Source organism: Emys orbicularis, chromosome 7 (genome assembly GCF_028017835.1).
Source record: "Emys orbicularis isolate rEmyOrb1 chromosome 7, rEmyOrb1.hap1, whole genome shotgun sequence".
NCBI lineage: Eukaryota > Metazoa > Chordata > Testudines > Emydidae > Emys > Emys orbicularis.
Genome location: NC_088689.1, coordinates 4,280,725 through 4,292,032, shown reverse-complemented (window position 1 = coordinate 4,292,032; position 11,308 = coordinate 4,280,725). Strand labels below are relative to the sequence as shown.

The following is an 11,308-nucleotide window of genomic DNA, read 5'->3' as shown; positions in this document are numbered from 1 at the left end:
CAAATCTCTGTGCACTGGATATAATGAGAAGCAGGAGTTAGAACCATTGCTGATTAACGCCCAGGAACAAGCTACCAAGGGAAGTGGTGGATTCTCCAGCTCTTGCTGTCTTAAAATCCAGCCTGGAGGCCTTTCTGGAAGATGTGCTTTAGCCAAACAAATTATTCAGCCCAATGGGGGTGACTGGGTGAATTTCTCTGGCCTGTGTTATACAGCAGGTGAGACTAGGTGATCCTTTCTGGGCTTAACATCTATGAAGCCTGCTTTTCTTCTGCTCCAAAACTGAGAGAATGATCAAGTCATCAGGGTGCTAAGACTGGGACTCAGGAGCTCTGGGTTTAATTCACAGCTCTGCCACAGATTTCCTGTGTGACCTTGGGCCAGTCACTTAGTCTCTCTTGCCTCAGGTCCCCATGTGAAAAATGGCACTGCTGTCCCTCGCACAGAGGTGTTGTAATGATACAGATTGCCAGGTGCTCAGCTACTGCAGTAATGGTGACCAGGTAAGTACCTCAGATAGAAAAACATTCACAAAGTTTAAAGCCATTTTTATTACTGCTAAGGAGCCCCATTTCCCCACAATTAACATGTGGGATTTCCCCATTTGGGTCCCACATTATCCAGGTGGCACATACCACACTCAGTCACCATGAGGGGGCTGAGATCCCAGCTGGGGGCCTCTGGGAGCCAAGGTAATACAAAGCACACAGACCCATCAGCACCTGGTTTGCCACACGGGGATTTCCAGAGCCTGTAATTTAGTTTTGCAAATTGTAACCTAGTCTTGTGCCTGGCCTCAGACCCAGACACAGTCTAGGCATTGTTTTTTCCTGTGTCTGTGCTCACGTGACTCTGAGGTTTCTTTTTGCCCTAACAAAGCTGATACAGTCGAAGGTACACTTTGCATTTCCCAGTGCTTGAAGGCCCAGGACAGCATCACATTAACTCTTCAGAGGCTGCAGGGGACTGGGGGAGCTGACAGCATTTTCTAAGAGGCGGCAGTGGCATGGACAGGGGATCAGGCTATTTAAACAACATTCTATAATGGGTGGGGGGGGAGCGGGAGAGTTCACTCTGCATGGGCATCCAGGGTGATATTTTGTTGGTGTTTTTCTCACCCACCTGTCTACCTTCTATGGGCCTGCCATTGACAATGACTGAAGAATATCTATTTGGATTAGTTTTTGTTGTGTGGAGGGAGGCGGGGGGGAATTGTCCATGGGCTGAGTTTGGCTTAGGCATTGGACAACATGCCCACCAGTTGTTATTACAACACCCACTCCAGGCTAGCCCTTAAATTAACACACACACAGGGAGAGGTGCCATAAGCAAGCTAGTGGGATGAGCCCAGAAGAGGATTTGTTCATTGTTACATAATACATTCATTAACGATCTGGAGGATGGCGTGGACTGCACCCTCAGCAAGTTTGCAGATGACACTAGACTGGGAAGAGTGGTAGATACACTGGAGAGTCAGGGTCACCCAGAGGATTCAGGGGGCCTGGGACAAAGCAATTTCGGGAGCCCCTTCCATTAAAAAAAAAGATGCAATACTATAGTAACATGTATTTGGAAATGTAAAAAATAACCAGTGAAATACATTCAAAAATTAATTTTAATAATTTGAAAATACATGAAATACATTTAAAAACATTAAATGCTTTAATGGTATGTATACATTTGCAATTACATAATGCTTCTTATGAATTTTTTTTTTAACAAATTGTTCTGAACATTAATTATACAGCTGCAAATTTTTTCCTCACTTTCATTTTGGCGAACTCATTAATAATAAGAACATAAGAACATAAGAACGGCAGTACCGGGTCAGACCAAAGGTCCATCTAGCCCAGTATCCTGTCTACCGACAGTGACCAATGCCAGGTGTCCCAGAAGGAGTGGACCTAACAGGCAATGATCAAATGATCTCTCTCCTGCCACCCATCTCCATCCTCTGACAAACAGAGGCTAGGGACACCATTCCTTATCCATCCTGGCTAATAGCCATTAATGGACTTAACCACCATGAATTTATCCAGTTCTCTTTTAAATGCTGTTATAGTCCTAGCCTTCACAACCTGAAGAGAGCATTAAGAAGTGTAAGTGCAGAGGTTATATGTCCATCAACTCTTAAGTTGGAATCTTTTTTTATTTTGTAAAAGATTCTAAGTTCCTCTTTAAGATCTTCTCTCTGAAGGTCTTTTGGATATGCTGTGGCCAAAGTGTCAACAAAATTTTCTATAGAAGATTCATCCACTTTATCTGGCGGACTCAAAATGGGTGAAAAAGCCACTTTTTTTTTTTTTTTGAGACATTAGGGCAGGCGTGGGCAAACTTTTTAGCCCGAGGGCCACATCGAGGTTCCAAAATTGTATGAAGGGCCAGGTAGGGAAGGCTGTGCCTCCCCAAACAGCCTAGCCCTGCCCCCTATCTGACCCCCACCCACTTCCTGCCCCCCGACTGCCCCCCTCAGAATCCCTGACCTATCCTGCTCCTTGTCCCCTGACCGCCCGCCGAGACCCTCCCCAACCACCACCCTGGAACCCCACTCCCCACCAACCCCCCCGCTCCCTGTCCCCTGACTGCCCCGACCCCTATCCACCCCCCGCCCCCGAGTCCTGACAGACCCCGGAACGCCCACGAGCCAATCCCCCGTTCCCCATCCCCTGACCGCCCCCCCCAGAACCTCTGCCCCATCCAACCCCCCCCACTCCCTGACCCCTGACTGTCCCCAGGACTCCCTGCCCCTTATCCAACCTCCCCAGCCCTGGCCTCTTACCATGCCGCTTACCCCCGCCTGCCCCCTCTCCCGGAACCTCAGCGAGCTGCTTCCAGGAGTGGCCCTGGACAGCGCTGCAGCGGCGTGGCTCCGGCAGGACCTGAGCTCCTGCTGCTCGGCCCGGAGCCCCGCCCCCTTACCACGCGGCTCTGAGCGGGAGGAGCTCAGGTCCCGCCGGAGCCACGCCGCTGCAGCGCTGTCCAGAGCCGCTCCTGGACGCGGCGCACTGAGGCACCAGGGGATGGGGGAAGGCAGAGGTGGGGCCGGGGGGGGAGCCTCAGACATTCTCGTGGGGGCCCCGGGGCAAATTGCCCCACTTCCCCCCCCCCCCCCCCCGGCGGCCCTGATCAATATTAGGTTTGATATCCTGAGACGAAACCAATCTCAGTGTTGCTTTCAAATGTTCATCAGTGAGCCTTGACCTTAACACAGATTTGTTAATCTTCATGGAAGAGAAAAACAGTTCACATATATATGTACTTCCAAACATTGCCATTATCCTTGCGGAAGCAGAGAATAACATGGGAAATCTTTCTTGTGAAAGAAACCTGTAGAATTCTGGAATTCCAACATCTGTGTACTTCTGCTTCAAAATGGTGTCACACTGAAGTTCCACTAACTCCATCTGCATTTCCTCTGCAACATTGTCAATTTCAACAGCAAATGGTGTTGAAAATGTAATAATATATACCTATCTCATAGAACTGGAAGGAAGGGTCATTAAGTCCAGCCTCCTGCCTTTACTAGCAGGACCAAGTACTGATTTTGCCCCCAGATCCCTAAGTGGCCCACTCAGGGATTGAACTCACAACCCTGGCTTTAGCAGGCCAATGCTCAAACCACTGAGGTCTCCCTTTCAAGTACCTGAAATCTTTAAACCACACATCAGACTGTTTGTGTAAGTTAGAAATGATCTCTGCATATTCTTTCAAGGATTTGGGTTCAACTTTTCCTAAGGAATTCAGAGTCGAGAAATGGACCAAATTGCCAGCAGTCAGCTGTTTCCCCCACAAAGTAAGCTTGACTTTGAATGACTTAACACTGTCATACATCTGTGTTATCACCGGTTTTCTACCCTGAAGTTTCAAGTTCAGTGCATTCAGGTGATCAGTTACATCTGTTAGAAAAGCAAGGTTGCAGATAAAAGTGGAATCAGCAAGCTGTGGAACCTCCTTGTTTTTCATTTTTATGAAGGAATCAGTCTCCTCTCTAAGTGCAAAAAAACGCTTCAAAACATTTCCACAACTCAGCCATCTAACTTGAGTGTGATACGGAAGTTTCCCATATTCACTGTCCATACTTGCTAGAAAAGAAGTGAACGGTCTGTGATTCAGCCCTCGTACACGTACAAAAAATTAACAGTTTTAACAACTACATCCATAACTTCCTTCATTTGTAGACTTTTACTACACAGGGCTTCTTGGTGCAAAATACAATGTATACTGGTGAAGCTAATTCCTGGTATATTGAGGCTGTTCAGTTTGGTCTTCAATAATCCAGCCACACCAACGTTTTCAGAGCACATTGACGGCGCACCGTCCGTAGCCAAAGATATGAGTTTGTTCCATGGCAGCGCAGCTTTTTCAATGCACTCGTCCAGTCCTTGAAATATGTCACGTCCCGTTGTGGTACCCTTCAGTGGCATTAAGTCTAGCAATTCTTCAGTTATATTCAAATTGCAATCCACACCCCTGATGTACACTGCACACTGTGCGGTATCTGATACATCTGTACTCTCATCAAGAGCAACTGAAAATGCTTTGAAGTCTTTTGCCATTTAAATCAATTGTTTTTGCACATTATCAGCTAAATCCGTTATCCTGCAGGCAACTGTATTGGCAGACAAGCTTATGCCTTCAAAAACTTTCTTCCTATCAGGACATAAAATTTCGTTGGCCTTCTTAAGACATTCTTTTACAAAGAAGCCTTCTGTAAAAGGTTGTGATGATTTAGCTATCATTTCGCTTATCACAAAACTTGCTCTTACTGAATCTTCGCTAGACTTGTTAATCCCCGAAAAGAAATGTTTTTGCTTGGCAAATGCTGCTTTAAGTTGCTGAACTTTTTCCTCTCGGATTTTTCCGGTGAATGCTTCATATTTTTCCCGGTGCATCGTGTCGTAGTGCCGACGCACGTTATACTCCTTGGGAACAGCAATCGTTTGCTGACAAATAAGGCATTGAATTGTATCTTTTACCTCTGTGAAAAAATATAAATTCTCCCATTTGTCTTGGAAAACTCTCTTTTCTTCCATGAGTGTTCTTTTTTCTGACGAAGTCATTTCCAAGCGGTTTTAATAAAATATATACACTCAGTAATGCACCTCAATCAAAGGACAAAACACGCACTTAGTTAAATTTGCTTCTGTTAATGCCCCCCCTTCCCACCCCTGCACTGGGCTGCACCACCACTCCACCCCTGCTCCGCCATGCTGGGAAATGTAGCCTCACTCCTGCCATTGTTCAACCCCCACCCGCCCAATCTACAGCCTGGCCCGGCCCTGTTACCCCTGCCCCCACCCCTGTGGCACTCCCCCGTGGTGCCCTATGGCGTCCCTGCCCCACCCCCCCACAGCCCATTTACCAAGCTCCTGGAATCCCCGTGTTGTTGCCTGGGAACTCCTTGGCCACGGTGCTGGGCAGGGGTCACAGGGCTGCTCCCCTCCTGCTCTGCCCAGGGCTAGCACCAGGCCAAGCCGCCTGCGCATGCTGCCCAGGGCAGAGATCCAGTCCATTACTGTGTGGCGCTCCAGGCTCAGCCCCTCGGTGGGCAGGGACTCTGCTGGCTCCTCCGTCCTGGGGGTGACAGAGCAGTGGCCTGCGTCACTGCCAGGACAAGGCGCAGACATGACCCTGCCGCTGTCCCATGGCATGAATCAGTTGCCAGAGCCGACATCGAAATCAGCATCGGCCCTGAGCAGCAGAGTTGGCACATCCTGGAGCTGAGCGGGGCAGGTGACACCTCCCCTAGCTGAGTGGGGCCAAGCTCTCCAGCTGCCCAGGCAGACGTCCCTGCACTGGTTACGCTATGGGCACTTTGGGATCTTTTCCACACACCCAGGCCGCTAGAGACGGACTTTTTAAAGCAATGAACGCCGAGACTGTGAGAAGAGCCAGCAGCTGGAGAGGGGTGGGGGCATGGCACCCGTTGACTCAGAGCCCTGGCACCACAGCAGTGGGCACCAGACTGGGCGGCCCCAGATTTGGCCCTGAAGGAAACCACAGAGTCATCAGAACACGAGGGAATTGAGGGAGGAGCTGTAAGCCAGGAAGGGTCAAAAAGGAAAACCAGCTCTCCCTCATCCAGCTCATGGGCCTCGCTGCCCACCTGCATGGCCAGCAGGTCCAGCAGGCATTGGGCCACGGTGGGCGAGGGGCTGAGCGCTGGCCTGAGCCAGCGCTGGTGCTGCTTGAGCAGCTCGCAGGCGTTGACGTTGCGGGCCGTCTCAAAGGCCCAGAACTGCACCCACATCTCGCTGCGCGGCTGCCAATGGCGCCGGAAGTAGCGCACGAAGCGCTGGGGGAGAATGGCCTTCATCTCCTGCACCGCCTGCTGGTAGGCGGCCGGCGACGTGGCTGCAGCCAGCCGGCAGAGCAGGGGCCAGATGCGCTCATCTTCGGCGGCACCCAGCTCCTGCGCCTTGCTGAAGAGTGTCTCCAGCACCTGGGAGCGGCAGATCTGCACGCGGGCATTGGGCAGCAGCTCCTTCACCGCCTCCAGGTGGGTGATCTCCACGCCCAGCGTGATGCACCACACCTGCAGCTTGACCTCAGGCACGCTCTGCACCAGCGAGGCCAGCGTGAAGCGCAGCAGGTCGGGCGTCTCCCGCTGCGTCAGGCAGTAGGCCACCTCATGGCCGCGCCCCGCCCCGTCCACGCACAGCACCGAATACAGGTCAAACTCCTCGTTCAGCCCCACCATGCGGTCGAAGAACAGCATGAGCGGGACGTGCCGGCTCAGCGCCATCATGCGCAAGCTCAGAAAGAAGATGGTCTGGACGATGACCTTGTCCTCCATGAGGACTTGGCGCTGGGGTTGCTGGCGAAGAGACCCGTCCAGCACCCCGTGGTCACAGCTCTTGCAGTAGGAAAGCAGGTGCTGCACGTCCGCCCCCCCCAAAACTGCTTGGAGATCTTGGTGGTGGTGCGCACCGGCAGGCACGAGTTGGCCATCAGGTAGCCCTTCTTGAAGTAGTAGGCAAACTCGATGGGGCACAGGGCGTGGTTGTGGGCCAGCTGGCACTCGGTGACGATCAGCCGGTCCTTCTTGGGGCTCATCGTCAGCACAATGCTGGCGCAGCAGCCCTTGTGCTGCCCCCTGTGGGCAGAGAGAGAGGCTGAGCAGGCTGGGACCCCAGCACACACCTCACCCATGGGCCAGGAGGCAGCTGTGGGAGCTGGCAGAGCGGGGCCTATGCTCACCCCATGCCTGGCGGGTGAGCACGTTCTACTATTCGAGCAGGTTGAGGCAAGGGGTGGACCTCAATGCTCCTCGAAAAGGAACGGGCCCATTTTTGCCCAAAGATGGGATTTGAAGCACAGCATAGAAAGCCCACGCTGTCCCCAAAGCAGTAACACTGGACGAAGACAAGGGAGCAGGCAAATCCCAACGGCATGGTATTGGAATCAACATCCACCAGGAACCTCAGGTATGCATTTCAAAATTCAGCAGCAGCTGGCTCGTTAGCAACCCGTGTAACCAAGATCCCATCCCCTGTTCTCCACTCCCTCCTCTGGCTCTCTGTGGAACACGGCCTCAAATTTAAAGTCTTAGCCTTTATTTTCAAGGCCCTGACAGTCTGGGAGCAGGACACCTAGAAGTCCACCTCCAGCTTCAGCCAGTTGCCATGGACAGTTCTGCTCTGACACAATGGAGCAGTCTACACCCAAGGGACAACCAGTGTGCACGGGAGACACTGGTGTCTTCAGGGATGGCCCAGGACTGTGGGATCCTGCCAAAACTCAGGACAACAAATATAGTCCTACTATCAGACTCATCTTCAGTGTTGTGTTCCCCCTAAGCACGTCATGGCTGCAGCATGGGAATCAAACTAGAAAACTGTTGTCCCTATCTCTATCGAAAGGGATTAATCAGCCTTAACGTTCAAACCCTGATGGTATCTAAGTCCATCCAGCATCTCCTCGAGGAATCAGCTGCTGCTGCAGTCATGGCAACAACAAAACTGAAGCACACCTGAGTTCTGGTGGCAGGGAGGAGTCCCCTCAAGAAGCTAATGACCTTAATGCCAAAGGAGGAGGGCATGTTTGTTTTGAATAGCAGTGGCACATTGTGTTACAAGAATCGACTTGTTAACAACAAGGCATGAGGCTCCTTGGCTCCAAGCACAGACACGGCTGGTATGCACACCGCCGAGCCCGGGGGGGAGGGGGTGTTTGCCACAGGCTCAGCACAATTCCAGACAAATTGCTCTTGTGCAGCCGGTGCAAAAAAAGGCTGCAGGGAGGGAGAGGAAAGAGGAGTGATTCCCCTCTTCTTGGGCCTCTTCCCTCCCCAGGAGAAATTGGCCCTTATTTCACTGGGGATTAGAAATATCTGAGATGCCGAATTACCGCCATTATGTACTAACGGCAACCGAGAACCCTGGCCCCAGACTCAAAGCCATTGTCCGGCTGACCAGCTGCGACCTGTTTGTTATTTACGAGTGCCCAAAGGGGGGGCTGAGGCCCTGCCCAGCAATGAGATGTGATCCCAGCCCCCAAGAGCTTACGGTCTGAAACCCTTATCCTGCAGCCGGATCCACGCAGGCAATGGAGCCCCACCTGAGCCCAAGAATCCAGAGCCAGCTGCAGGATCAGGGCCTAAATTCAGACCTAACAAGTGAGGCTCGTAAGAAAAAAAGGGATGGAGAGAGGGATGAGATAGGGAGAACCATGAGGAGATCAGGTGGTTAATCAATAAGACACTCAATTAGGGCTTTTAACAATTGTTCGCAGGCCTCTCCTAGGGGAGACATTGAGGGAGGTGTTTGGGGTGAATGGGTTTTGGGAGAGTGCCTCAAGCAGGGGGCAAAGATCACAGATGACACAATGGTAGCAGGGGGAGGGGAAAAGGAGACCAGGGCGGAGATGTAGAGGCCGAATGGCCTAAAGGCCTTCAAAGCAGGCCAGGATGCTTGGGCTCGCTGCCTAGGACAACGGGGAGCCCAGTGGAGCTGGTCAGACGGGACTGTTGATTAGGGACACAGCGACTGGGATAGACTGGAAGGGGCAGGCCAGCCGGGGAGATTGCCGTAATTGAGTCAGCAGGGAATGGATGAGCAATTTCGCCAAGAGGAGGGAAAGGAGCGGGCACCGTTCAATCGGCCATTGGGCTCAGTGCTGGTCTTGAAACGTTCAGAGCAGGCAGAGGGAGGGTCAATCTTAGGAGTTCAGCCTTTTCGTATTCACCCTGATCTCCAGCCCACGCACCCGCCTGCTGCTCATCTCCCCCCAACCACAGCACGGTCATTGTACGTCAAAGCTGCAGCCTCCTACGACTCGAGGACAGAAGTTACTGCACTCACAGGGTGGTCACAACTTTCATCTCCCAATAGGCCGGGGGGCATTGCAAACAGCCCAGCCACGGCCCGGGCTGCTCTTTGCCAGGCCAGTCAGAAGGGTGTGCTGCTGTCACGCCCTTGCCTGGCCAGGTGGCTACAGATCAGCTCACAAGCCTTAGACATTAGAACCTGCTCCCCTCGGGCCAGGACAGCAAGATTATCATCCAAGGTGCTCGAATTGCCACCCGGAGCATTCTGCAGGCAAGGGCAGAAAAGAGCCCGGCCCGAGTCTCACCTGGTCGATGGCACCTCGAACGGCAGCCAGCAGGCCAGGCCACGCTTGCATGGCGGAGATGCAGTCTGCAGGGCCTGCTCTGGCACAGGAACTACTTGCTAAGTGTGCGTGTCCCCATGACGGATTTAAGCCCTCACCCTTGCACAGCAATAACCGAACTATCGGACAGTTGTCATGGCAGATTGTCCTGGCTGTGCCCCACCCTCTCGAGCTACCCCTTCCCCAATACACCACCCCAGCCACACAAATAAAGATGCACCTTCCTGCCCTCCCCCACCACTGTGACATGCGCGTGCACCCCCCCAACTAGGAGAAGCTGGAGCTGAGGTACAGTTCAGTAACTTAAGGGCATAAAACATCACAGGGATGTTGTAATTATCCCAGAACCAAGCATCAGAACACCAGGAAAGTCAGCATTAAGCTTAAATTTAAAAGAAATCAAACTATGTTAAGGTATGAAAAGACAAGTTAGGGACCCCAAGCAACCTTAACTCTGCCCAGTAATGCCATTCGGGGTTGAGGGAAGAGAACGAAAACTGCATCTATCAATTTCATCTAATATTGGAGGACAAACTAAAATGTCTTAATTATAACCATATGCTTATTGCATAGCATCACTAGAGGGCAGCATGGACTTTTTAGTCTGTGGCTGTACAGCACCTAGCACACAGGCGTGCTGGTCCACATTTGGAGCTCCTAGCCCCTATGGAAATAGGAATAATAAATGGCAATATAATGGAAATCTTAGAAGTCCTAGTGCAGACAAGGTCTCAGCCAGTTGCTAAAACTGGTGCTGAATTCCCACTGGGGAGGTTGACAGTGTCTCTTCAGTTCCTGTCCTAAAATGTTGTGCAGGGCTGCTATTTGCTACTAAACAGCTGCCACGTTCCACCCCAGAGGTGGCTGCATTTCAGTGCCGGGTGAAGTGAAAACTAAGGATATAGACACACACTCATGGACAACTTTGTATATCCGTTAGTAAAGTGCTTTGGGTGGGAAGCATCATCAAAATGTCACCCATTCAGTAATTCTATTGGCTTAGCACAGACCAAACTGGAACCTGAGAATTGTGCAGGGAGTGGTCTTGTGTGCTCACGTGAGGGCAGAATTTGGACTCCCAACATTCAGATCCTCAAAATGCTCCAAATCGCAAGGCAGTTCAGGCTGCAAACGGCAGCAGCCATCACAAATACACAGAGACGTCCCTCGCAGGTGCTTTAAAGCAAGTGTCCACATAAAACACAACAGCAGTGTCAGCGAGTTTTAAAAATCCTCAGATTTTATTCCCCCCCCCCCCCCCCCTCCGTTGTTTGTAACAACTTCTCCCATTCAAAAGCTTACAACGAACATTTCCTTATCCAGCAGGTTTCTAGTGAATCAGGAAGTTTTCCTCCCTCACCTTGAAGGAGGCTGAAATCTACAGAGATCCCCCCTTGTCCCCACTCTGTGGCCCAGTTGCACTGATGCTAGCACAGCTCCAAGGGTAGTGTTGAGCAGTGGGTAGGACCTACACAAACAGTGGTGATCATCTGTTCTTCCAATTACAGGGAATGGTATCGTGGATTTAAAAAAAAGAGAGCATAAAACATCAGGGCATTTCACACTCCATTGCATGGACTGCAAAGCAAGACAAATCTGGGACCTAAAATACTTGAGGGTGAGGGACACGTTTTCAAAACACACTGTTCCTTGTGCATGCAAATGCTCAATTTGCATGTGCGGTTATCTGTTTGCA

The 11,308-nt window shown here is 51.4% G+C and overlaps 1 protein-coding gene across 1 annotated transcript; it reads right to left on the bottom strand.

The window, feature by feature from the left end:
- Nucleotides 1-4,025: 4,025 nt before the first annotated feature.
- LOC135881057 (uncharacterized protein ZSWIM9-like) lies at nt 4,026-9,624 on the bottom strand. The gene is given in 7 exon segments (XM_065407551.1): nt 4,026-4,082; nt 4,767-4,943; nt 5,517-5,574; nt 6,072-6,897; nt 6,900-7,096; nt 7,201-7,355; nt 9,574-9,624. Coding segments are annotated over 7 exon segments (1,521 nt in total).
- Between the last annotated feature and the right edge of the window lie 1,684 nt (nt 9,625-11,308).